At 42.5% G+C, this 27312-nt stretch overlaps 1 protein-coding gene across 1 annotated transcript in view; it reads left to right on the top strand.

Annotated features, from left to right (window-relative positions):
- The window catches only part of GALNT9 (polypeptide N-acetylgalactosaminyltransferase 9), a 326026-nt gene that overhangs the window by 120201 nt on the left and 178513 nt on the right, over positions 1 to 27312 (top strand). Inside the window, exon 5 of the mRNA XM_066601931.1 lies at positions 2595 to 2792. Within this exon, the coding sequence (XP_066458028.1) occupies positions 2595 to 2792 (198 nt within the window). The remainder of the gene's footprint in view (positions 1 to 2594; positions 2793 to 27312) is intronic.

The raw sequence follows: 27312 nt of genomic DNA, 5'->3' as shown, positions 1-27312 counted from the left end.
TCTTCATTAAATACATTATTGTAGGATATTTGACCTTTCTAGTGAAGGAGACCATACAAAGAGTAGTTCACCTTCTCATCACTCTTTAGCTATAAAATGTATGTCATTGAGGAATTATATTCTTAACAGGTGAGTATACCATCATTTATTGTACCAGTGCAGAAAACGGTGAAACTCTTACAAACTCAGAACATGCTGAGTCTTACCAACCATAAAACAACCGACCACTAGTTTCAAGGTTTACATTTTATATATAAATAAAAAGAACATCCTACGTGACATTCTCCGAGTTAATTTCCAAATAACCGTTGCAATAAAACAGACTGAAGCACTATCTAGCTCTCATTCTCACTATGGAACATGAAGTTGCCCGTTGCCTGAACGAGCAGGCTGAGAACGAGATAATTACTTACTTTGGATGTCCTAGAAGTGACAGCTTATTACACCCATTAGAGCATGGCTTAATGTTCCATCAGTCACATTCTGCAGTGCCAGAAATATTTCCTTGAAATATTAATAAGTACTATGAAGAGGATATATAGACGTAATACAAATAATAACAAGGGGGAAGTGAGATTACAAAGCAAAGCTCAGCTCGGTTAACCTCTAGGACTTTTATAGGCAATGCTCTAATTTGCAAAAAAAACTATTAGGGATAGATTATTTTTATTCCAATATAAAGCAAATAACAAAAGTAAAATAGATTCACCTCATCCCATTTACTGAACGGCTCTATCTGAATTCATCTGACTGAAAGTGGTTCATCAAATGTCCTTATTGCTGCCTACTAATGGAGATTTTTATTGCAAATCTATACCCATTGAGGAGGCACAATGAATCCCTGCATTATAGAGATTTGTCAGTAACGAACACATGCTCTGCTTGCAAAATTTCCAAGGAGAAGCAAGGAGACTTACCTTTCTCCATCTTTTGACTTTTGTCTTCTAGAGATGGATAAATGTACTGTATAGGGTATGTCGATGCTGAATACTTAGTAATTCGCCTTTGGCAAAGACTCTTATAGATTATACTCAGATTGCAACTGCTTTCTAAATAACGAACAATAGGGAATCCAACAAAGTGTAATAGGCAAGTATAATTAAATACTTAAAAGCCTTGCATAGATACTGAAAGCCATATGCTCTAAATATCACAAGAAGTAATATTGTTTGCTACACTACTCGAAGTCCAGATTACTGTGTAATCAACTGCTACTGCCATAGTAGTCCTTAGTCCTGTTATCTATTGTTTAGTACATAGCACATAAATATATATCTTAAGCATAAGTATAGAATTGGATGCGGGAATCTGAACGCTTTATTGGCCTGTATAAAAGAGTCCTTAGCGTGATCACTAACTGGAGATGATACTTAATGTTAGCACTCTCCTTACTTTTAGGCACTCACTATAGAGATGACTTAGGGCTTTGACAGATGAATATGATACACAATACGCTCGCTCCTGCACAGTCTTTTTGCGAAGTTAATGAGTGTATATAGTGCAGTTGCACAGGCATAGCTTATCCACATGGAGAAACCACCCCGCCCTGATTTAAAAGGCTAATTTGCCTAATTAAGTGCCAGTGAGACCTCTGAGATATAGCACTGCCAGTAGTTATATTGTAGACTCTATAAGGAGGCAGACTAATGACACTTGTACACAGGACGGCAGTCATTTAAACGACTGCATGAGCGCTGACATCACTGCTAAGGTCGAGCGCTTACAGGTAACAAGAAGTCAGCGATAAACAACCGCGAATGAATAGTGAGCAATTTTTTCGCATTTACACGGAATGATTATTGCTTGAATTTGTGTGTTTGAACAAATTTCGAGTGATAATCAATACGCGTAAATGGGCCATAAGTCCACATAGACCATGAGATCCTCAAGCTGCACACATGGAGCTCATGTATAAAGCACTGCTTTAGGGTGGCTTCATACGAGCGTGCTTTTGCGTGTTTTTGAGGCAGTGACCCTCTTTGAAAGTGTGGGCGATAGCCCACAATGCTGTTGAGAATGGATGATAAATTGACGTACGATCATCATTCCAATCCTGTGCCACATCTGTCACAAAATTGTCAGGAGCCGCAAATGTGGGCATAAAGGGGACTCAGGTGCCAGCCCTTCTACACATCTCCACAATGCAGTAATACTCTGTGCAAAAACACGAGTGAATGCAGGTCCGTGCATTGTTTTCAATGGAGCCGCGGCTGCTGCCGGCGGCTCCACTGAAAACAATGCTTTGCCGGCACTCCTGCATTGTTTTTCGGGGAAGAGCTTTACATATAAGCCCTTCAATTAATAGCAGCATACAGACTTTAACATGTTTTCTGTACATAATGTCTTTGGATTTAATCTAAGACTTAAAGAGGTTGTGCCAAGTTATAACGTTATTCCCTATCCACAGGATAAGGAATAATTTTATGATCAGTGGGAGTATGACCAATGGGTCTCCACATTAATTTCTTTTTTTGCTTGTAGAACGCAATAAAATACTGTGAGTTCCATTGAAAAAGCAGCTTTGATGCAAATAAATAAGTAATAGAAGGACGATCATTATAACTGAGTCACTTTGAAATAATTTCTATATGCAGGGCTGAGCCTGTTATCACAAGGATCAAAGAAGACCGAAGGCGAATCATTTTACCAGCAATTGACAATATCAAATACAACACATTTGAGGTTCAGCAATATGCTAACGCTGCACATGGATATAACTGGGGCTTATGGTGCATGTACATCACCCCTCCTCAGGACTGGCTAGAGAAGGGAGATGAGTCTGCTCCAATCAGGTAAGCTAAAATTACTTCTTGCATCAGTTTTACTGTTAAAGAACAATGCAAACAACTTCTCTTTGGCATGAATTACATGTCCATATACTATGTTTCTCCAGGCAAACAATATGCATGCATAAGTTGTACATTTTGCTATCAAATTACAACATAGCAAACAGTAGCAATTATTCTTTCAGTATGTTTTCCTAGGAGAATAAAATTTCTGTATTTCATTTAATGATCCGACATAAAAATACTAAGAGGTATTCTGAGCCAGATTTGTATTCTCTGAAACCTGAAACATTTCAATGACATACCAATTCTATTTTCTACAAATCAAGATACACTGCTCAAACAAATTAAGGGAACACTTAAGCATTACTGTTTAACCCCAAGTCATTTAAACTTCAGGGATATCAATCTGTCCAGTTAGGAAGCATACGTGAAATACAAGTGACAACAGGTGCATTGAAGAGGCAAAGCAAGACAACCCCCAAAAGAAGCTCCAGGAGATAATTTGCATATTCCTGCTGCATTCTGGAAAGAATGAGCAGGAGGATCACTGGGTTTAGCCAGGTCTTGGCGAGGACATCACCAGACCAGGGATCAGAGCTCCATGAGATAATTTACATATTCCTGAAGCATTTGGAGTTGCTGTGAGTGGGAGGATTGCTAGGGTTTAGCTGGGTCTAACGGTGCACAAATTTTTACAGATAGTAAAATCTTATAGGATAAAAATCATTATGAACATTCTTGACTATTAGAAGTCTGAAAGTGGATATCAACAATGTGCAATACTTAAGAGGAAGGTAGCCATATGGTGAGCTGCAAGACACTAAGCAAGGAAAGATAGCTAGCACCAGAGGAGAGAGAGGACTCAAAAAGATCTGGAAAAGCTTGAACAGTGGGCAGTGACTAAGAGAATGGTATTTAAGCAGGACAAATGCAAAGGGCTACATCTGAGCAAGAAAAATGAAAAAAACATATACAGAATGGGAGGAATTTGGCTAAGCACCAACACATGTGAAAAAGATTTGGGTATACTGATAGATTAAAGACTGAACATGAGTCCACAGTATGATGCAGCAGAAAAAAAGGCAAACACAATTCTGGGATATATTAAGAGAAGGATAGTGTCTAGATTATGTGAAATACTTATCTTCTTTTACTCTTTCTTGGTTAGACCTCATCTGGAATATCGTGTCCAATTCTGGGCACCCCCAATTTTAAAAAGACATCACGAAACTAGAGGAAGTTCAGAGAAGAGCTACCAGGATGGTGGGCAGTCTGCAAACCATGACCTACGAGGAACAATTAAAGGATCTGGGAATATTTAGTTTGCATAAAAGGAGGCTGAAATGAGCCTTAATAGCTGTTTTTAAATATCTAAAAGGCTGTCAAAGTGTAAAGGGATCAGCCCTATTTTCATTTTCACAAGGAAAGAGTAGAAGCAATGGGTTGAAACTGAAAGGGAGGAGACACAGATTAGATATTCGAAAAAACTTTTTGACAGTGAGGGTGATGAATGAGTGAAACAGGTTACCACGGGTGGTGGGGAGTTCTCCTTCAATGGAAGTGTTCAAACACAGGCTGGACAAATATCTGTCTGGGATGATTTAGTAAATCCTGCATGGAGCAGGGGGTTGGACCAGATGACGCTGGAGGTCCCTTTCAACTCTACGATTCTATGAAAGGGAATGGTTTTGCAGGTGGTGGCCACAATTACTCTCTATTGCACATCTGAAATAAGAAAAAAACATTGCACTCTCTAGGGTGATATTGAGGTGGAATAGGAAAGATTAGGCATAGAAACACTAACTGACGCAGCTGTGCCTAATCAGGCACAACACTTTTTGTGAGCCTTTGAATATGTATTTCATGAGGTAATCAGCTGCTGCACCAATTCAGAGATCCGCTGTCGGTCCTGCCATGTACCAGGTGCTGAGTCAACACATAGAAGGCATAAAATGCTCTATTGGAACAGGTGCTGCTGAAGATGTTTGGAGAATGACCAGGAGTAACCAGAGTATCTCTAAAAATGTATTCATAAGACAATACATTTTGATTCTAATCTAGAATTTTCATCAAACATAGCCTGATCATATGCCTGATGGAGATTCCAGATCACAATTGAAACATGTTGTCTCATGAATAAACTTTGGGACAAACTCTGGTTACTCCTGGTCATTCTCTAAATATTTCCAGCTGCACCTGTTCCAGCAGAGCATTTTATTCCTTTTATGTCACTATATATATCCTTAAAGATTTTCAACTTGAATCTTTTGTTCATTGAGATTCGATGTGTGATTAAGGCCTCCTGCCCACGGCCGTGTCAGACTCTGCCAGCGGAATATCGCAGCGGAGTCTGACACAGCGCCCCCCCAAAAACCCTTACTCACCTCTAAGGATCCACTGCGTGAGTCCCGTCTGATGCACCGGCACGCATGCGCAGTACAGCGCATGATGCGCCAGCAGCAGGTGATGACGCGGCTGGCGGTGGGGCGTAATCACGTGATACTTCCACTGTGCTAACTGCGGAAGTATAGCATGATAGACGGCTTTCATTGACTACAATGGAAGCCAGCCGCACGTTTTTCTGCGGCAGTTCCACCACTGTCGAATTCCTCAGCATGAACATTGAGCTATTAGGTTCAATAGAACCTAATAGCTACCGGATAACGCTGCGGATTTCCACCGCCTGAAACGCGGCAGAGATCCGTCCGTGGTTATTAGCCCTTAAGTACGCCCATAATGTTTTTGAGCAGTGTACATAAAATATGTGAGTAAGATTCTGTTTTCCAAAAATTCATAACAAATAAGACATTTTGTCAACCAATGCAAAAATCTACAGCACAGTCATCATTATGCAATATAACTTCAGCTCTGTAACTGTCGTAAGTTCCACTATATATTATAATGACATGAGAACATGCTCTGCCATATATTACCGTAGATGATGGATGTTGGATGATACCTTATGAGGTACTTTTCTGATGTTTCCTACCACCATATACAATTGTATAGTATCTTGTCTAAATAGCAACGCTATATTGTGCCATCACCACCAGACACTGCAAATATATTATAAACAGTGCCTAAGTAGAAGTGCATGGATGCTATGACCATCTTGCAGTTATGCAACATTTTGCACAGAAAGCTGTGATGCACTGTGTGGCCTGACACCTATCAGCATTATCTTTTCAGTTATTTGTGCTATCGTAGCTCATCTGTGGGATTGGACAAGATGGGCTAGCCTTCGCTCACCATGCACATTAATGAGCATTCGGCGTCCATCACCCTGCCATAAGTTCAACAATTGTCCTTCCTTGGACTACTTCTGGTAGATCCTAACCACTGCATACTGGGAACACTCCACAAGCCCAGCCATTTTGGAAATACTCTAACCCAATTACTTAGCCATCATAATTAGACCTTATTAAAAGAGTTTTCCAGGGAAAATACTATTGATGACTTATCCTCAGGATAGGTCATCAATACTTTATCAGCTGGGGTCCGTTGCTCAAGACCCCGACCAATCAGCTGATTGTGCACCCGCTGATAGCACCGTCCACTACACAGAGGTTGGAGCAGAGACTTCCTCTGCTTCCTCTCCGACCCCTGTGTAATATCAGCACTGTCAGCTGATTGTTTGAGGTACCAAGTGATGGACCCCGTCCGATCAATAGCATTTTGCTTTAAGGTTGCTCAGATCTTTAATACTCTTGCCTATTTTTCTGTTTTCAATATACTGTATCACCTTCAAGAACTGAGTGTTCACATGCTGCCCAATATGTCAAATACCTTGACAGATGCCACTATCACAAAATAATCAATGTTATTTACTTCACCTGCCAGTGATTTTAATGTTATGGTTGATCAGTGTATATCAACACACCAAGTATACAGAGGCAGAGAACTAACTGTGGTCAACATTAATTTTACATGGCTGAAAAATCCAAGTAGTAGAAAAATATTAAAACTGCTCACAGTGGAAGTGCTTTAACTTGTTTATGCTACATACTGGCAAAGGATGTATCATATACTGACTCCTATTATGAGCACAGAGACATAAATGTCACAGTTACAGCCCAGATTTGCCCTCAAAGGAAGCGTTATATTGATTCACTATACAGTTGGTACCTAAACAATGCACATTATACTGATTCATTACAAAAGGACCAGACATTTCATTCTCATTCTCTATACAAAACCTAAGGCCAAGTATTGTTCAGAGACACCACAGATCTGCCTGGAACATTCTGGGAATTAGTACTTAACAAGAAGTGAAGCTCTAAAAATGCAAGAAAATAGCATGGATTTCATTAACCCATCAAATATAAATGGCAGAACAGGTTGAGTTAGAATAGAAATCTTATTCTAGTAAAGATGTTAAAGCTCCAAAATACTTGTAAAATAAAGTACTTTTCGATGTTTTTGTCAAGGAGGTCGTCTCATATTTTAATATTATATTTTTCTGTTTAAACCATACAAAACAGAAATTTCAATTGAAATCAATTTAAATTAATACTCCTGTGTCTAGTTATTGCGGATACATACTTGTTATGACACCTCCCGGTGTTCTTTTGATTCTCTCTGAAAACTCTCAGCTAATGTAGTCAGTGCTGGTTGGAAGAAGCTGCTTCAACTGTGCTGATTCTTCTTGGCTGGTCTGTACAATAATAGCAAATCATTCTGCCACCTCTGGATGATAGTACTAAGCAGATGTGACCTCCAGCACTGGATACATTAGATGGATGCTCTGAAAGGGATTCAAAAGAACATCAAGGGATGCCATAATAAGTATGTACTAGCAATGTCTACACACAGGAGTATTATTTAAAGGTCCAGTTCAATGCATTTTTTTCATACATTATGTAACTCGTCTCCCAGTATATATACATCAGCTAGTATTACCTTGTTAAGCTATTCCTTTCTATCTGAAAATATCTTGCATATTTCTCTTCAATTGAGTCATGTGATGTCATTACAACCCTCTGAGAATTACTTGGCTTTGTGCTTTTTCAATAAATCAATTTTTCAGTCTGCAAAATTCCTGTATGATGAAACCAAATGGGCTGTAGGACAGTTGATCACTGACTTGTGCTCAGTTAGCAAAGATGATATCTGTAATGAGAAGATAAACAATTATATTCACTGCCAAATGTTTACTTGTACCAAATGTGGAAAGAACACTCGTCGCTTCAATATTCCATACTGGCCGATAAACGAGACAAAAATCCTGCTACCAATAGCCAAAGATGACAATCGTAAAATAGAGTATAAGAATAAGGTTCAAGAGTTGAAGAAAAATGTTGAGGATAGAGAAATTACACCACACTTGATGAGTTACTTTGCGAAAATGATCTGGATTACAAGACATTTCTTGATATCGTTAGAGCCTCCTTGCAGAGACCAACCATGGTGTTTCAGCGCAACACCATTAGAAATATACTAATACCTTCAATCCTTGGATGGCTTCAATTCTTAACTCCAACATGGATTTACAGTTTATCTTGGCGGAATATTCTTGTGCACCATTTGTAGTTGAATACATAAATGAGTCAAGCTGGGTTATCAGTAATTTGCACAGAGAACTGCTTAAATTGCATGAGCAAAATCCAGACAAGGATTACATACAACTGATAAAGCAGCTTGGTTTGAAATGACTCGACACTGTGAAGACAGGGAAACAAAAATAAAAAAGTGGTCCTGCGCTTCTCAAGGGGCAAGTTATAGCTTCTTTTTTTCCTGGTGTATATAACACTTACTTTCTCGGGAGGCCTCCTCCATGGAGACCCTCCAGATCCCAAAATAAAAGCTTTCTTATTACACGCTGGTGTCTCACACTGGCAATCACAGGGAGTCCAGGTAATTTTCCCAGAAGTGGATAACACAATTTATTTAAATAGAGAGACCTGCAACATAAAAAACAAAAAACCTGCAGGTTCCAAACAGAGGGCTGTGAAGATGAGTGCACAGGAGGCAGCTTGGAATCTCCTGAGACAGCCCATAAGCCACAGCAGTCGATTGGTACTTACATTCCAACAGTTTGGCCACACGAATGTAAAAAATTCAAGAAAGAAATATACCGCAATGGACAAGGGAGCATTAGGTGAAAATTCTGTGGATATTTGGACAAAATCAATTTTACAGAAATATGAGGAGAAACCACAGGAACTTGAAGATTTGTGTTCAGAAGATTTTGCTTCACAAGATATACACTTGTGGTGAATGGACCCTGAAAACAGCAACATGAGGATGATTGTGATTGAAGTGAGGAACAAGAACATGGAGAAGATGTTGATGATGTCATTGAATCCAATGTGAACAAATATCAGCGCAGAGATGTTGCAAGAGTTATAAGACATCAGTATTTATTGAGGTTCCAATAAATCATAAGCAAGAGATGGTTACGCTCTTTCATCCATTTAGGGCTTAGTCACACGGGCACATCGGCACCTGTACACCGGCGCCGATGCGCCCGTGTGACTGAGCCCTTACTGTAGAAAGAAGATGGCCGGACTTCAAGACAGACGACTCCCCGCAGTGCTGAAGAAAGAACACATGAGGGGCAATGAAGCCGGTCACATGTTCTTTCTTCCGGCGCTGCAGAGAGACGTCTGTCTTCAAGTACGGCCGTCTTCTACCTGAAGTAACACGGGCGCCGATGTGCCTGTGTGACTAAGCTCTCAGAATGAATTTGTGGATAAATTGGATGTTCAAAAGTTTAAAGACATCTTCAATAGTGAGGAAGAGTGTATAATGTAAAAAAAAAAAGAGTACAAAAGAAACACCGATATTGCAGGACTTATGGCTGAATTGAAGAAACTTTGTGATGCAGATAAACAACAACAAGCCCAGATACAGAATAACGATAGAGAATTGTATGTATGCAGTGTTGTCGCTGGTGAAGCTGAGAACAATGATGACTTTGAGTGAGAAACTGGCAACAATATCGCCGTGGCAAGAAAATGTAGCAACATGATGAGCAAACAAGAATTCTGTAAACAAATGAGACACACAAATCCAGAACAGCAACAGACAATCTTGGAATTTGCGCATCTACTGTGCATACTAGACAGTGAGCCAATTCAAGTTTAATTGGCTGGCCCCGCTGGCAATGGCAAAAACTTTTACAATTAAATGGATCATGGAAACTTTGAACAGATTTGGTCAACAACATTCCACATTGTGCAATGCATATGTGTCTTGTGCTTCAGCTGGCAACGCTTCTGTAAATTTGAACAGAACCACAGTTCATTCTGCATTTAGGATTACACCAGAGAGCAAGAAAGTGGTGAGATTCTTTACAGTACAGTGTTCAATTCGCCTCATGTAAGTGTGTTGCAATTGATGAGAGTACTACGATTGGGTCAGATCTCTTTCATAAAATTGATCCCAGAGTGCAGGAGATAACTTGTATGTATGACATGCTGTTGGGGATTTTACATTATAATTGTGGGTGATTTCAAGCAGCTACTACCAGTCAATGCCAAATCAATTAACAGAGGTATCCAAGACATTATAGGCAACAATGCTCTGTGGCAATCACTGGATTACTTCAAATTGACCATAGTTGTGTACCATAGCAATGAGAAATTCTCAAGCATCCTCACCAAGATTGGTAACAGTGAAGTATTAGTGCCCAATAAGCAAATAAAGAGTCCCTTCAGATCTAATGAATGGTGTCTGAAGAATCTCCTGGGTGTAGTTAGACTGTGTCCTAGGAACATGATAATTGTAAACATTGATGTCGAAGATGGCTTAGTTAACAGAGATATCAGAATTCTGAGACACGTTGAACACTTGAGTGATGAACAACAAGAAGATGATGAGGAATTGGATGGCTGTGAAGACCAACAGCAAGAAGATCTGAATAATCAAAAAGATCAGTGTTCAGTGCGTAATATCAAATTATGAATATAGTTTCCTATGGGACAGATGGGCAGGACTGCATGAATAAAATGTAAACCTCATGTAATATCCAAATCTTATGAATTTGGTGGCATAATAATGGTTATAGCTGGACACAAAGCATACAGTTAATATTTCTCGTGGTGACGGTATTAAATGAAAATTGAGACAGCATCCACTTGTGCCTGCTGCTATGATCACAGGGTGCTATATTTGACCAAACATTGTATGATCCCAGCAAAATCAGCTGGTCTATGAGGGCTTGAGCAGAGTAATCAATCTTGAAGAATTGTACTTGACAAATTCAAGAAACGACTACAAGTTCTATCATTCTGCAGGCAATACTGCACCCACGATTAAAGAAATACGCCATGAATACTCTATACTGGAATCACACAAGCTATCGACACTAACTCGTAGCATTAAAGAGTTCGTATTGTGCGATGACTCAACAGGAAATAATGAATCTCAACGCGCAGAGTTTAGTAGTACACGCATGCGATATTGTAACGGACAGTGTGCTCAAGCAGTCTGTTTACTTGGCCAACGCTCAGACTTGGATGGATCTGGAGAATCCTGTACATTTGGATGGTTTTGAATTGAAATCACAAATAAATGAGTTGGGCTGTTCCAAATTGCCAACCAAGGAAAATGTAAAAAGATACAGAAAAGCCAATGGAGTGGCCATTCATAAAAATTAGAAAACATGCACGCAATATGAGCCTGTGCAGATAGACTAGTCAAAATACAAAACGTTGATTACATCTGGAACTGGTGGCATATGCTTAGTAACCATAAATTACCGAAGCAAACTCAGATTCGTCTTGGGTGGGTTGTGTGTGTATTCATCACGTTTCCATCTATGATTTAGAAATGCTACTGTTCAGAGGAATTATGGCTTACTCTGAGAGTACAAAGAAGATAGTCCATACACAAGTTCCCATCATACTACCGTATTTGGAGATTTCAATAACGATGCCAGATTAAATTTACACGCTTTAAACTTCATGAAAACAAATTTTAATCTAGATTATCTGCCCATTGAATCTGCCATGACTCTGGGTGGTACAAATATAGATTTAACTTTCAGCTGTAACATTGACGTTGGTCTCTCTTACCATATGTATGTTACTTCTCATATCACAGGCCCATTGTACATACACTTTGTTTGGGAGGTGTGTAAATTTGTTTAGAAATAAGAAATAAAATTTCAAAGCTATACCAACTAGATTATTTATTTCAACAATACCTATGACTCAGTTTGTATTCTACGCCCCTAAAGACTTGTAGCCATGACCCTGACACAGCCCCATATTTATTAATGTTGCCTGTGTTTTTTTCATTAGTTTTTTGAGACATTTATTTAGTCACACATAGATTTTTTCTTTGGCGTGATTTTCCTATTGGGAAGCCCAAGGGAAAGTTGCCTGAAAAAAAATGCCAAACCCAGAGCATGCTACGAATTTGAAAATACACCATCAACCTAAAATTGCACCAGAAGTGAAAGAAAAAGGCCACTAAAAAAGCTAAATGTTTACAAAAAGTGTTTACATCTGGATGCAGCATTTTGTGCCACAAAGAATTTCTGGCAAATAAAAATTTTAATATCTTTTGTATAGTCATAGTGGCATTTCGCAAAAAATGGCACAATTATATTTTAACCATTTCATCCCACTTAAAAATGCTTAAAAATTTTTCAGTACATTATTTGGAATATTAAATAGTAATACACTACAGACAAAACTCACTTTGTTTATATATATATATATATATATATATATATATATATATATATATATATATGTGTGTGTGTGTGTGTGTGTGTGTGTGTGTGTGTGTGTGTGTGTATATATATCCCTTGAAGAGATACCTTTAATAAGTATATATAAAAATGTCTGCCAAGAGCACAAACATTACTGAAAGGCGAATAATACAAAGATATATATCAAAGCACCTGGGCCAAAGTAAAGGAAGAAGGATTCCAACTACACTCACTGTTTGTAGGCACAGGCCATAGATACTGGGACATAATAATTCCAGCACACATATATCCAGATGCTTCAGGGAACACATCAAGGAAGTGTTCAGAAAGTTTGTCCCTTATTATGGATATACCAATCATAGCTCATACCTGCGGCTGCCACAATACTGTATAGATGCATAGTGGAACTTTTTCTGCACTTAGAAAACTACAGAATTTGTTACCTAAGACAGCTAATTGTTTTACTGGAGGAGGCAGACAGCTTCATACATTGTGCAGTGGCCCAGGTTGGTGCTTTCGTTTGATCCCTAATCACTTCAATAGGACTCAGCCTGTAGTACCAACCAAGGCCGCTGTACAATGTATGGAGCTGTCTGTTTCCTCTAGCAAAACAGCTAGTAATGGGGCAACCTCTTTAACTATATAACTCATCATACATGCGACACGACATCAAAAAACTGCCAGATGCACAAGGTACTTATCATTTATTAACAGTCCAAATAAACTAAGTTATTAACAGGGGGAAATATGGACGAAATCTGTCAAGTAAACAAACTTCCTCATTCTATCCTAAAGAAAACTGGTAATTTGTTAATTATCCCAGGCAATTCTTGACCAATTGATCACACTAGTTTGCTTACTCTAATCACTAGGGGGTGAGTAGGTCGGGGTATGTTATAGTCTCTCCCCAAAGAGAGCACCCAAAAGGGGTGTGGGGACCCAGAGGAGCCAGCATGGCCTTATAAGTCTCCTTAACTTCTAGGTGTCCCCACACCCCTTTTGGTTGCTCTCCTTGGGGAAACACTATACCATCCCCATATGCACTCACCCCCTGGGTGTCTCCACACACTTTTTGGGTGCTCTCCTTAAGGTGACACGACACCCCTCCTGACCCATATCGCAGGCCTCTCACGAACTAAGACAGAAACCTACTACACACTGATGTGGGGCAAACACCCCGAAACAGCTGTCTGTGCATGGACCTCTTGCTTCCTAATCTCAATCATTGTTAAGACTTGTGAGAAAGTCACAATGATTTGTAGGAATGCTGCCATCCAATAGATGGCGCTGTAGAGGTATTTTTCTATCTTCCTTATTTGCAATGTAATTTTTAATACATCATTATAGGTGTTTGTACCAGCCCATGTGTCTTTGTATCAGTAAGTATATCTGGTTTCAGTTATCTTTATAACAGTTGGGGGTTCACATACTTTGCATGGACATGGAGTACAATTATTAAATTATTTCTGTCTGCAGTCACCACTAACTAGGAGGAGTTAAGATCTTACTGAATACTGCAAATAGTGGATCTAAAAGTCCCTCCACAGCTCCACCTATTACTTTATTAAATTAATATCTGACCTCTCACCAGGCCTTGCAGCATATTTTCCTGTTCACAGACTATGCAGTGAGCCCACTCTTCCAGAAGTTGTAACTTTATCAGTGCATCTAGGCTCAATGAACAGTTTAATATGGTAGAAGAAGCCTGATATGTGGAGAAGGCAGCATTTTCGTTTACCGAGATACATTGCAAAATGTATTATATTTGCTTGTCTTACTGATTTATGGAGAGTTGTTTATAATCAGAGGTATACTTTAGGTAATTAGGGTGTAGAATGACATAGCATTAATTTCATGGTATTTTGCACTTCTTCTGTAATTATCTCACAAAAAGCAAAATTATTTAAGAAAGACAGTTGTTCAATAACATCATGTACATCACTCTTGAGTATATTGATTCTTGCATTTCTTATTTTGCTTATCAGGCCTAAACGGATGTGAACCAGCTGAATAATACTGTATTAATAAAAGTACAAGTAATTCATTGCAGATGACTACCACACAAATAAAGCCGTGATAAACATTATTTTTCCACCCACATGAGAATTATCCACAGCATTATGAAGTGTGTTCAGATTGAGAATGTAATAAAACTCCTACATTTCAGTATCCTAAACTGTAAACTCATCAGCAATAGATCGCTACTACTATTTAGTGTATGGGCAGTGTCTCCCATTCATCACCACTTCTACAGTCAATAAACAAGTCAGAGAATCTTGGGCTTCCCTCACACATACTTTTTTTAAATGGCAGCTTTTTGGGGGCTTGTAAAAAAAACTATGAGATTTTTTTAGGTCACATATTTTTAACAAGCACTTGTTTCAGCCCTTTCCTATAAGCGCTTAGTCACGTGGACGCATCCGGGCGCCGATGCGCCCGTCTTCCTGCATAAAGAAGACGGCCGCGCTGCAGGTACGGACGACTCCCCGCAGCACTGGAAGAAAGAACATATGATCGGCGATGGAGCCAGTCATGTGTCCTTTCTCCGCACCTGCAGTGCGGCCGTCTTATCCTGCAGGAAGACGGGTGCATCGGCGCCTGGATGCGCCCATGTGACTAAGCCCTAAAGCAGGGCTGTCAAACTTCTTTTCACATAAGGACACATCATCCTGAGGGCTTATTCACACGACCATATTTACGCACTATTTCGGCATAAAGAAAGCATCTAAAACGTGACCATGCGAAGCATTGGATTTCAATGGCTTCATTCAGACAAACGTTTTTTTCCATGTAAAATATACGCGCATGAAAAATAGGACTTCTGTGGCAGAAGAAAAAAGCGGAGGGGGAGGGACAACGATGGGAAAAGAAGACCGCTCGCCCTAATTAGGTATTTTAATGCCATTCCGAGGATTTCTGCCAATCGTTGCTTGCTATAGTTTCTTCGTATTTTTTAACACTTCCCATAGTAATTTTCAAACTCTTGCGCTTTGGCAGCTTTGAATTGCCAGCGAAGAGAAAGGGATTCCTGTTGTTCAGCTGCAACTACGCTCTGTGCTGCCAAGCATAGTTGAGCCTACAGAAGTGACTGAGCCATCAAGATGGTGTTACTGCCGTTTTTGACACTGCAATTTTTTAGTATTTTTTTGTGGCAAAAAAATAATGCATTAGTAATGTTAGGCATAGGGTGAATAGGGAATCATGAGTTGCTGTTCAAACATAGCTTTTTGTGACTTTTTTCACAGTAGGCTGCAGATATAGCATTTTTTTCATATTTTCTTATAGAACCCTATTGGAAAAAGCATGGCAAAAAACGCTGTATATGACCAAAAAACATTACAAAAAAAAGGCTTGCAAAACATGCATGAATTTCATTGAGTTTTTTACAAACTAGAAAAAGCTTTAGCAAAAAAATGACTATGTTAATAAGGAACTCTTTGGCTTACTTCGCACAAAGTCTTTTTAGGGCATTTTTGCCTCTAAAAAATTTCATGTTCAAAAGCCAGCCAGTTTTACTTGTACTTTTTGAAGGAAGCTTTGTGTAGCATTTTTAAAAACACTTTTTACATATAGAGAAGCCTATGGGAAAACACTAGAAACAGTGGTGTAACTATAGGGGATGCGGTTGCACTTGGCCCCAGGAGCCTTAGGGGGCCCATACGTCCTCTCTTACTCTATACAAGGAGCCCAGTACTATGAATAAAGCATTATAGCTGGGGCCCCTGTTACAGGTTTTGCATTGGGCCCTAGGAGCTTCAAGTTACACGTTTGCATTAAGGGAAATTAGCGGGGCCCAAGATAAACTTTTACACCCTGGCCTATGAGCCTTTAGCTATGCCCCTGACTGGAAAAGTCACCATGCACCCAAAAGTGCACCAAAAGTTAAAGAGCATGCCACAAAAAACACACAGTTTGTAGGGTGTTTTATAATTTCCTACTGGCATGCAGCTAAGGCTTGATTCACCGACTGTCTTGGTTTCCATTTTCCTGCTCTGATCGGATCCGTCCTATGACGGAACCAAATGGCAATAAAATGACAGTAATGCAGAGCTGCATGCAGTGCCATTCTGTCTTGTATTTTAATGGAATTCAACTGCAGAGGCTTCAAACCAAACCTCCAGCACCGATGTGAACAAGTCCTATTATCTACATGCGGAGTTTTTAGCCACAAAAAAAGTCAGCATCAAAACAGCTTTAAAGTGGCGTTTTTTGAAAAAGGACTATGTGACACCAGCCGTACTGTTGATTTATCCCACGCCTTAATTTGGTTGCATTGATTTGAATCTTTTTAAGAGCTGCTACATTGTACCACATCAGCACTTCTCTATAGAGATGAGGCATATATCATGTTTCCAGTGCATTGGTTTGTTAAATGATTCCACTGGGTGACATTCAACAGAGTTCATTGAAATATCCAGATAAAGAATTGTCCAGATTCTTTATAATTTACACTATATAATTCTAAATATATTTCTTTACAATGGTTAATACTACTGTGGTGGCAAAAGACTAGCTAGAAAAAATATAGCAATAATATCTATCATCACATTAAATCATCAATCATCAAATAGAAAATGATGACAAAAAGAACATAAAGAAAATAAAAACAGTATGGTTGTGATAATAAAGGGGTTGTCTACCAAAGAAGATCTTTCTTTATCTATAGTCTTCTTTTCACATGAAATTAAGTAACATCATATACAATACAAAACATTCTATAGAATACATTGTGGACATACGGTAGTTCTTATATCTTTCTGCTGTCTTTGTAATATTTCTAGATATTTCTTAATGTGGCTGGAGCTTCACCTTGTTGCTCATTTTCATCAGTCTCTGGTTCTGGAGTTGCCTCGTCAGGTTCCTCAGCAGGTGTATATGGTTTAGTCACTTCTCCTATTTCATTGTAATCCACAGTCCTTAGAAATGTCCTATTTCTTTGTTGCTTCCACAGTGAAGGATTATGGGGAAAGTTTCTCCAAACAAATACCTTGTTGCCAAATTCCATCTGGTGATGTTTTAGGGTCCTTTTACACACAGCAAGTAACCGTTATAATGAGAGAATGATGACAGTCGTTTGCTTTTAAATGCCATCATTTGTACATGACTGATAATCATTTACATTTTTACCTCATTCGCTCAGTCGTTGGGCTTTCAGGGGTCTGTGCTAGGGAATGGGTACTACTGAATGACCTCTTTTTATAAGGAACAACTGGTAAACAACTGATTGATGATATCTAAGACTGCATAAAATGAACATCGATAGGTGAATGAATTATTAATCGGTGTTCAATCGTCTGTGTTTACACTGAATGATTATCTTTAAGTTTCGCATGACCAATGATTTTTTGAACAATAATCGTTCCATGTAAAAGAGCACTTATTCACAATGGTTGGCCATTGTTTAGTCCTGGAAGTTTCTTAGCCTCTTTATCATAGTGCACATTTTCTTTTTACTGTCCTACTGTTAGATTCTCCACCGTGGAGAAACACAATTCTGGGATGTATTAAGAGACGCATAGAGTCTAGATCACGTCAGGTAATTATCCCCCTCTACTCTTCCTTAGTCAGAGCTCATCTAGAATACTGTGTCCAGTTCTGGGCACCTCAGTTTAAAAAAGACAGACAAAACTAGACGAAGTTCAGAGAAGAGTTACCAAGATGGTCAGCGGTCTGCAAGTCATGTCCTATGAGGACAGGTTAAAGGATCTGGGAATGTATAGCTTGCAAAAAAGGCGGCTGAGAGGAGCTGTCTACAAATATCTGAAAGGCTGTCACAATGCAGAGGGATCAGCCCTATTCTCATTTGCACAAGGAAAAACTAGAAGCAATGGGATGAAACTGAAAGGGAGGAGATACAGATTAGATATTAGAAGAAACTTTCTGACAGTGAGGGTGATCAATGAGTGGAACAGGTTACCACGGGAGGTGCTGAGTTCTCCTTCAATGCAAGTGTTCAAACAAAGGATGGACAAAAATCTGTCTGGGATGATTTAGTGAATCCTGCACTGAGCAGGAGGTTGGACCAGATGACCCTGGAGGTCCCTTCCAACTCTACCATTCTATGACCTTTCCTTTTATGACCTTTATACAGCAGTTTCTGTAGGGAGTAAAGTCCTGATCCTTCTTAACATTAGGACTACTATTAGTGCCTTCTGTTGGGCTATTTGTCCAGTCAAGAACAGCTTTCTACAAATACATGCTATCTTGTTTAGCTTTCCTTATGAGTGTCTACTATTTTTACAGTAACTTAAGCTTTACCATTGGACTGACTGTGATGGATCTGAGCCGTTAAGTGTAATAGAAGGCTTCACTCCTGTCAATGGGAACTATATCTCCTATTGCACTTCCAGCTCTGACCCCAATGGAGGTGTGACCATTCGGCCCAATGCAGTGAGTGCAGGGGCTGACATCAGCTGATCATTGGTGGTCCTGAGCAGCAAACCCCCGCTGATCAACTATTGATAACCTAACCTGAGAATAGGTCATCAATACTACAAGGGGTTAAATGCCCAGAATATCCCATTAAAGGGAACCTGTCATTGGCTAAGAGCTCCATAAACTAAGCTATGGTGTTCATAAGGCAGGTTCCAAGAAATGCAAAGAGGTATTTTTTCTAACCTGCCTCCTGAGGTCTACACTGCAAGTCCGCATGCGGACTGTGTCATCGGACTATAAGCTGAAGTCCGTGTGCATTCGTACCCATTGGTGGCATGCGCACACAGCCTTCAGCTTTTAATCTGATAACATGGTCCGCCCATGGACTTTCATGGCTAATAGCAAGGTCACTGGGAGGTAGCTAAGTATAAAAAATACCTCCCTGTACTTCTGTGAACCTGCCCTGTGAGCACCAGAGCTTAGTTTTCTGGTGCTTATAGCCAGTGACCCGTTCCCTTTAAGTTTTATGCCCTCATTGAAAAACTGTTTCTTGCTATTTGCAACTGTCAAATGTCCTCTTAGAGAGGCTGTAAGCTCCAAGCCTTTTACCATTACAGTAACTGCCAAGTTCTGTGCTTTGTATAGACTATACAATCGAGAAGCTTATATCCATTGTGACTGTAACCACTATGCTAGTAGCAACATTTCAAACTATATAGCTGTTCGTCAAGCAGTTAACAATGATCAAGTGCAGGGTATATATAGCAAAGTAATACAATCGAGTCAAAGAGCATACTATACCCCTTCACACAAATATGCATGACTTTTCATCAAGTGAATCCATCTGAGTTACAAAGCAAAGCTTTCTGTCATGAGAATACATCACAATGCATACATACTGCATTGTGCAATCTGCATTAAAACCTCCAACAGAATAACCTTGTGTTAGGGACCTTTCACACAGGCTGGAATTAGGATGCATGATGCAATGCAACCGCGGTAAATTCCGCACCAAAATCTGAAGGCTACCTTCGAATTTTGATGCAGAATTGGAAATGACTTAAACCGTGCCTGCAATTCCACATCAAAATCCACAATTAGACCCAAGGATTTTGGCATAGAATTCCGCTGTAGTTTTGAGTTCGTCGGACTTCCTAATTCCTGCCAGTGTGCAAGGTCCCTAAGGATAATATATATACATATGTATACAGCAGACAACATTAAATCTCCACTGAAACAGCCAACTGATCATATAATGTGAATGCACTGGTGCCTTCTGGTGCTCCCAGCATTTCCATCCTGGTATCCAATCATAATAAAGGCATCCTTTTTCATCGAGTAACTGCGGTCAGCCGACTGCAGTCATAGTGACCTTAGCGATCATTAGTGGAGCTAGGAAAACCAAAACCTGTGCTTTAAAATACAGATAGACTAAACTAGCGATCACTCTCCAAATTACATAACCTGGCTGCTATGTGATAGCAGAATTTAGATTACACAACATGTATATCCTATAAAGGATTGCCGGCACATCATGTATACTATGGATCATTCAGTTTCTGTCTCCGCCGGTGGACAGTCTAATTGTGGGTCACCAACCACTTCATCCAGTGATTATCTAAAAATTAAAGCACAGCAATTCAACAGATAACATGCCATCACATCAAATCATGTCTGCACAGCGGAAAATGCTCTAGAACCCCCGTGATCATGGGCTCATGTAACGCTATGTACATTTTATATTCCCATTCTTAGTTGTAATCATGCCTTCATGCTTTACAATACTTGTTCTTACCTCCATAGTGGTCTCACATAGAAGAGCCCACACCAACATGGGATGACATATATGACACAAATCAATGTAAATGTGTACCTATGGAATTAATGGTATTTTCTACCACTGTATGGATAGCAAAAAAACATTTCCTTTCACCAAATTGCTACAGCATGAACAATTCAGACAGGGATAATCTCCAGGTCTGGGATTGCTCAAAAAGGTTTGCATAAATCTCTTGGATGCGCTAATATTTGATTTGACAAGTTTGTCTTGTAAATTAGGACCTCTTTTATAAGACATCAACAGCGGATGTGCAAATTCAAGGCTACATAACTAGACAAATGGGATGCGCTTAGGTCTACTTAGATTCTCACGCCTATTCAACTGGCTCTCATTCTAAGTAATTGTACCAGGTTGAGGGATACCCTCTGTTGGGAAATTTATTACACACACCTCATCTAACTGTTGATCTACTTGTTCCTCCTTGCAAACAATTTGTCTAGCCCTGTGCATTTGACTCCAGGGAATTAATCATCCTTCCAGAGATGTCTGAGTTGTTCATGTTGTAACAACTTGGTTAGAGGAGATGTTTTTTGCGACTCATACAGTGGTAAAAAGTACATATGCCAAGAGTACACATGTAGACCAAGTTTTCCCATCTATATCATCACCTGTCCTGTGTGGTCTCATCTATGTGAGTGAGACCACTATGACGTTGAGAACATGTATTGCTAAACATAAAAGCATGATTAGAACTAGAGATGAGCGAACGTACTCGTCTGATCTTGATACTCGTTCGAGTATTAGCGTGTTCGAGATGCTCGTTACTCGTGACGAGTACCACGCGATGTTCGAGTTACTTTCACTTTCATCTCTGAGACGTTAGCGCGCTTTTCTGGCCAATAGAAAGACAGGGAAGGCATTACAACTTCCCCCTGCAACGTTCAAGCCCTATACCACCCCCCTGCAGTGAGTGGCTGGCGAGATCAGGTGTCACCCGAGTATATAAATCGGCCCCTCCCGCGGCTCGCCACAGATTTATTCTGACAGAGATCAGGGAAAGTGCTGCTGGTGCCGGAGCTGCTATAGGGAGAGCGTTAGGAGTTATTTTAGGCTTCAAGAACCCCAACGGTCCTTCTTAGGGCCACATCTAACCGTGTGCAGTACTGTGGAGGCTGCTTTTTGCAGTGTTGCACATTTTTTTTTTTTGTATATCGGCCGTGCAGAGCATTGCGCCCTGCAGTAATTATTCATACTCCAGGGCCAGAAGTGGTGGTTAGGCAGGGACAGAAGACATATATTGTGAGGCAGGGACAGAAGACATATTTATTGAATATAGGCAGTGGGCCTTTCCAAAATCATTTGGGGAAAAAAATCTATTTGGGCTGCCTGTGACTGTCCTCAGTGTTCTGGGTCTGTGCTGGGTGTAGTTGTCCTCCTAATTCATACACAGACAGCTAAGTGTTACAGCAGGCTTGCGCAAAATTATTTCCTGGCTTTGTGTTGGCTGTTAAATCACCGCTGTATTCCAGTCCACAGTGCAACAGTCTGCAGTTATTTGACATACTCCAGGGCCAGTTGTGGTGACGCAGAGAGAGAAGACATATACAGTGTATATAGGCAGTGGGCCTTTCCAAAAACATTTGGGGAAAAAAATCTATTTCGGCTGCCTGTGACTGTCCTCAGTGTTCTGGGTCTGTGCTGGGTGTAGTTGTCCTCCTAATTCATACGCAGCCAGCTAAGTGTTACAGCAGGCTTGCGCAAAATTATTTCCTGGCTCTGTGTTGGCTGTTAAATCACCGCTGTATTCCAGTCTACAGTGCAACAGTCTGCAGTTATTTGACATACTCGAGGGCCAGTAGTGGTGACGCAGAGAGAGAAGACATATACAGTGTATATAGGCAGTGGGCCTTTCCAAAAACATTTGGGGAAAAAAATCTATTTGGGCTGCCTGTGACTGTCCTCAGTGTTCTGGGTCTGTGCTGGGTGTAGTTGTCCTCCTAATTCATACGCAGCCAGCTAAGTGTTACAGCAGGCTTGCGCAAAATTATTTCCTGGCTCTGTGTTGGCTGTTAAATCACCGCTGTATTCCAGTCCACAGTGCAACACTCTGCAGTTCTTTGACATACTCGAGGGCCAGTAGTGGTGACGCAGAGAGAGAAGACATATACAGTGTATATAGGCAGTGGGCCTTTCCAAAATCATTTGGGGAAAAAAATCTATTTGGGCTGCCTGTGACTGTCCTCAGTGTACTGGGTCTGTGCTGGGTGTAGTTGTCCTCCTAATTCATACGCAGCCAGCTAAGTGTTACAGCAGGCTTGCGCAAAATTATTTCCTGGCGTTCCGTAAGCGAAGTCAGCCTCCAACCACAGGCCAATAAGCGGCACATTTAATTACAGCGTTCTGTTTCTGCATTACTGGTAATACAGCATGCTGAGGGGTAGGGGTAGGCCTAGAGGACGTGGACGCGGGCGAGGACGTGGAGGCCCAAGTCAGGGTGTGGGCACAGGCCGAGCTCCTGATCCAGGTGTATCGCAGCCGACTGCTGCGGGATTAGGAGAGAGGCACGTTTCTGGCATCCCCAAATTCATCTCACAATTAATGGGTCCACGCAGTAGACCTTTATTAGAAAATGAGCAGTGTGAGCAGGTCCTGTCGTGGATGGCAGAAAGTGCATCCAGGAATCTATCGTCCACCCAGAGTTCTGCGCCGTCCACTGCTGCAACTCTGAATCCTCTGGCTGCTGCTCCTCCTTCCTCCCAGCCTCCTCACTCCATTACAATGACACATTCTGAGGAGCGGGCAGACTCCCAGGAACTGTTCTCAGGCCCCTGCTCAGATTGGGCAGCAATGGTTCCTCTCCCACCAGAGGAGTTTATCGTGACTGATGCCCAACCTTTGGAAAGTACCCGGGGTCCGGGGAATGAGGCTGGGGACTTCCGGCAACTATCTCAAGACCTTTCAGTGGCTGAGGAGGCCGATGACGATGAGACACAGTTGTCTATCAGTGAGGTAGTAGTAAGGGCAGTAAGTCTGAAGGAGGAGCGCACAGAGGATTCGGAGGAAGAGCAGCAGGACGATGAGGTGACTGACCCCACCTGGTTTGCTACGCCTACTGAGGACAGGTCTTCAGAGGGGGAGGCAAGGGCAGCAGCAGGGCAGGTTGCAAGAGGCAGTGCGGTGTCCAGGGGTAGAGGCATGGCCAGACCGAATAATCCACCAACTGTTTCCCAAAGCGCCCCCTCGCGCCATGCCACCCTGCAGAGGCCGAGGTGCTCAAAGGTCTGGCAGTTTTTCACTGAGAGTGCAGACGACCGACGAACAGTGGTGTGCAAACTTTGTCGCGCCAAGATCAGCCGGGGAGCCACCACCACCAGCCTCACCACCACCAGCATACGCAGACATATGATGGCCAAGCACCCCACAAGGTGGGACGAAGGCGGTTCACCGCCTCTGGTTTGCACCGCTGCCTCTCCCCCTGTGCCCCAACCTGCCACTGAGATCCAACCCCCTCTGAGGACACAGGCACTACCGTCTCCTGGCCTGCACCCACACCCTCACCTCCGCTGTCCTCAGCCCCATCCACCAATGTCTGTCAGCGCACCGTCCAGCCGTCGCTAGCGCAAGTGTTGGAGCGCAAGTATGCCGCCACGCACCTGCACGCTCAAGCGTTAAACGTGCACATAGCCAAATTTATCAGCCTGGAGATGCTGCCGTATAGGGTTGTGGAAACGGAGTCTTTCAAAAGTATGATGGCAGCGGCGGCCCTGCGCTACTCAGTTCCCAGTCGCCACTACTTTTCCCGATGTGCTGTCCCAGCCCTGCACGACCACGTCTCCCGCAACATTGTACGCGCCCTCACCAACGCGGTTACTGGCAAGGTCCACTTAACAACGGACACGTGGACAAGCACAGGCGGGCAGGGCCACTATATCTTCCTGACGGCACATTGGGTGAATTTAGTGGAGGCTGGGACAGAGTCAGAGCCTGGGACCGCTCACGTCCTACCCACCCCCAGAATTGCGGGCCCCAGCTCAGTGGTGGTATCTGCGGCAGTGTATGCTTCCTCCACTAAACCACCCTCCTCCTCCTACGCAACCTCTGTCTCGCAATCAAGATGTGTCAGCAGCAGCAGGACGTCGCCAGCAGTCGGTGTCGCGCGGCATGGCAGCACAGCGGTGGGCAAGCGTCAGCAGGCTGTGCTGAAACTACTCAGCTTAGGAGATAAGAGGCACACGGCCCACGAATTGCTGCAGGGTCTGACAGAGCAGACCGACCGCTGGCTTGCGCCGCTGAGCCTCCAACCGGGCATGGTCGTGTGTGACAAAAGCCGTAACCTGGTGGCGGCTCGGCAGCTCGGCAGCCTCACGCACGTGCCATGCCTGGCCCACGTCTTTAATTTGGTGGTTCAGCGCTTTCTGAAAAGCTACCCACGCTTGTCAGACCTGCTCGGAAAGGTGCGCCGGCTCTGCGCACATTTCCGCAAGTCCCACACGGACGCTGCCACCCTGCGTACCCTGCAACATCGGTTTCATCTGCCAGTGCACCAACTGCTGTGCGACGTGCCCACACGGTGGAACTCTACGCTCCACATGTTGGCCAGGCTCTATGAGCAGCGTAGAGCTATAGTGGAATACCAACTCCAACATGGGCGGCACAGTGGGAGTCAGCCTCCTCAATTCTTTACAGAAGAGTGGGCCTGGTTGGCAGACATCTGCCAGGTCCTTGGAAACTTTGAGGAGTCTACCCAGATGGTGAGCGGCGATGCTGCAATCATTAGCGTCACCATTCCTGTGCTATGCCTCTTGAGAAGTTCCCTGCAAAGCATAAAGGCAGACGCTTTGCGCTCGGAAACAGAGCCGGGGGAAGACAGTATGTCGCTGGATAGTCAGAGCACCCTCCTGTCTATATCTCAGCGCGTTGAGGAGGAGGAGGAGGAGCATGAGGAGGATGTGGAGGAGGGGGGAAGAGACAGCTTGGCCCACTGCTGAGGGTACCCATGCTGCTTGTCTGTCATCATTTCAGCGTGTATGGCCTGAGGAGGAGGAGGAGGAGGATCCTGAAAGTGATCTTCCTAGTGAGGACAGCCATGTGTTGCGTACAGGTACCCTGGCACACATGGCTGACTTCATGTTAGGATGCCTTTCTCGTGACCCTCGCGTTACATGCATTCTGGCCACTACGGATTACTGGGTGTACACACTGCTCGACCCACGGTATAAGGAGAACCTTTCCACTCTCATACCCGAAGAGGAAAGGGGTTCGAGAGTGATGCTATACCACAGGACCCTGGCGGACAAACTGATGGTAAAATTCCCATCCGACAGCGCTAGTGGCCGAAGGCGCAGTTCCGAGGGCCAGGTAGCAGGGGAGGTGATCAGGGCCAGGTAGCAGAGATCAGGCAGCATGTACAGCACAGGCAGGGGAACACTCTCTAAGGCCTTTAACAGCTTTCTGGCTCCCCAGCAAGACTCTGTCACCGCTCCCCAGTCAAGGCTGAGTCGGCGGGAGCACTGTAAAAGGATGGTGAGGGAGTACGTAGCCGATCGCACGACCGTCCTCCGTGACGCCTCTGCCCCCTACAACTACTGGGTGTCGAAGCTGGACACGTGGCCTGAACTCGCGCTGTATGCCCTGGAGGTGCTTGCTTGTCCTGCGGCTACCGTCTTGTCAGAGAGGGTGTTTAGTGCGGCTGGGGGAATCATCACAGATAAGCGTACCCGCCTGTCAACCGACAGTGCCGACAGGCTTACACTCATCAAGATGAACAAAGCCTGGATTTCCCCAGACTTCTCTTCTCCACCAGCGGACAGCAGCGATACCTAAGCAATACGTAGGCTGCACCTGCGGATGGAAGCATCGTTCTCTATCACCATCAAAAATGTGGACCTTTTAGCTTCATCAATCTGTGTATAATATTCATCCTCCTCCTCCTGCTCCTCCTCCTGAAACCTGAGATAATCACGCTGAACGGGCAATTTTTCTTAGGCCCACAAGGCTCAGTCATATAATTTTTGTAAACAATTTTTATACGTTTCAATGCTCATTAAAGCGTTGAAACTTTCACCTGAACCAATTTTTATTTTAACTGGGCTGCCTCCAGGCCTAGTTACCAATTAAGCCACATTAACCAAAGCGATTAATGGGTTTCATCTGCCCTCTTGGTTGGGGAGGGACAATTTTTCTGACGTACATTAGTACTGTTGGTACACCAATTTTTTGGGGCCCTCGCCTACAGTGTAATCCAATTAATTTTTTGCCCACCTGCATTAAAGCTGATGTTACATCAGCTGTGTTGGGCACTGCAATGGGATACATTTATGTACCGCCGGTGGGTTCCAGGAAGCCACCCATGCCGTGGGTTCACAGGGAGTTGTAACTGCATGTGTCCACTTCTAAAGAACCCCAGTCTGACTGGGGCATACAATGTGGGCCGAAGCCCACCTGCATTAAGCACAACATTACCTCAGCTGTGATGGGCAATGCAATGGGATATATTTATGTACCGCCGGTGGGTTCCAGGGAGCCACCCATGCTGTGGGTGCACACGGAATTCCCATTGCGGAGTTGTACCTGCCTGTGACTATTTATAAAAAAACGCGATCTGACTGGGGCATGCAGACACCTTGACAGAATGAATAGTGTGTGGCACATAGGTTCCCCATTGCTATGCCCACGTGTGCAGCTCCAGATGGAGGTGGCACAGGATT

The sequence above is a fragment of the Eleutherodactylus coqui genome, chromosome 5 (assembly GCF_035609145.1).
Source record: "Eleutherodactylus coqui strain aEleCoq1 chromosome 5, aEleCoq1.hap1, whole genome shotgun sequence".
Lineage (NCBI taxonomy): Eukaryota > Metazoa > Chordata > Amphibia > Anura > Eleutherodactylidae > Eleutherodactylus > Eleutherodactylus coqui.
This window is presented reverse-complemented; position numbering and strand designations above follow the sequence as displayed.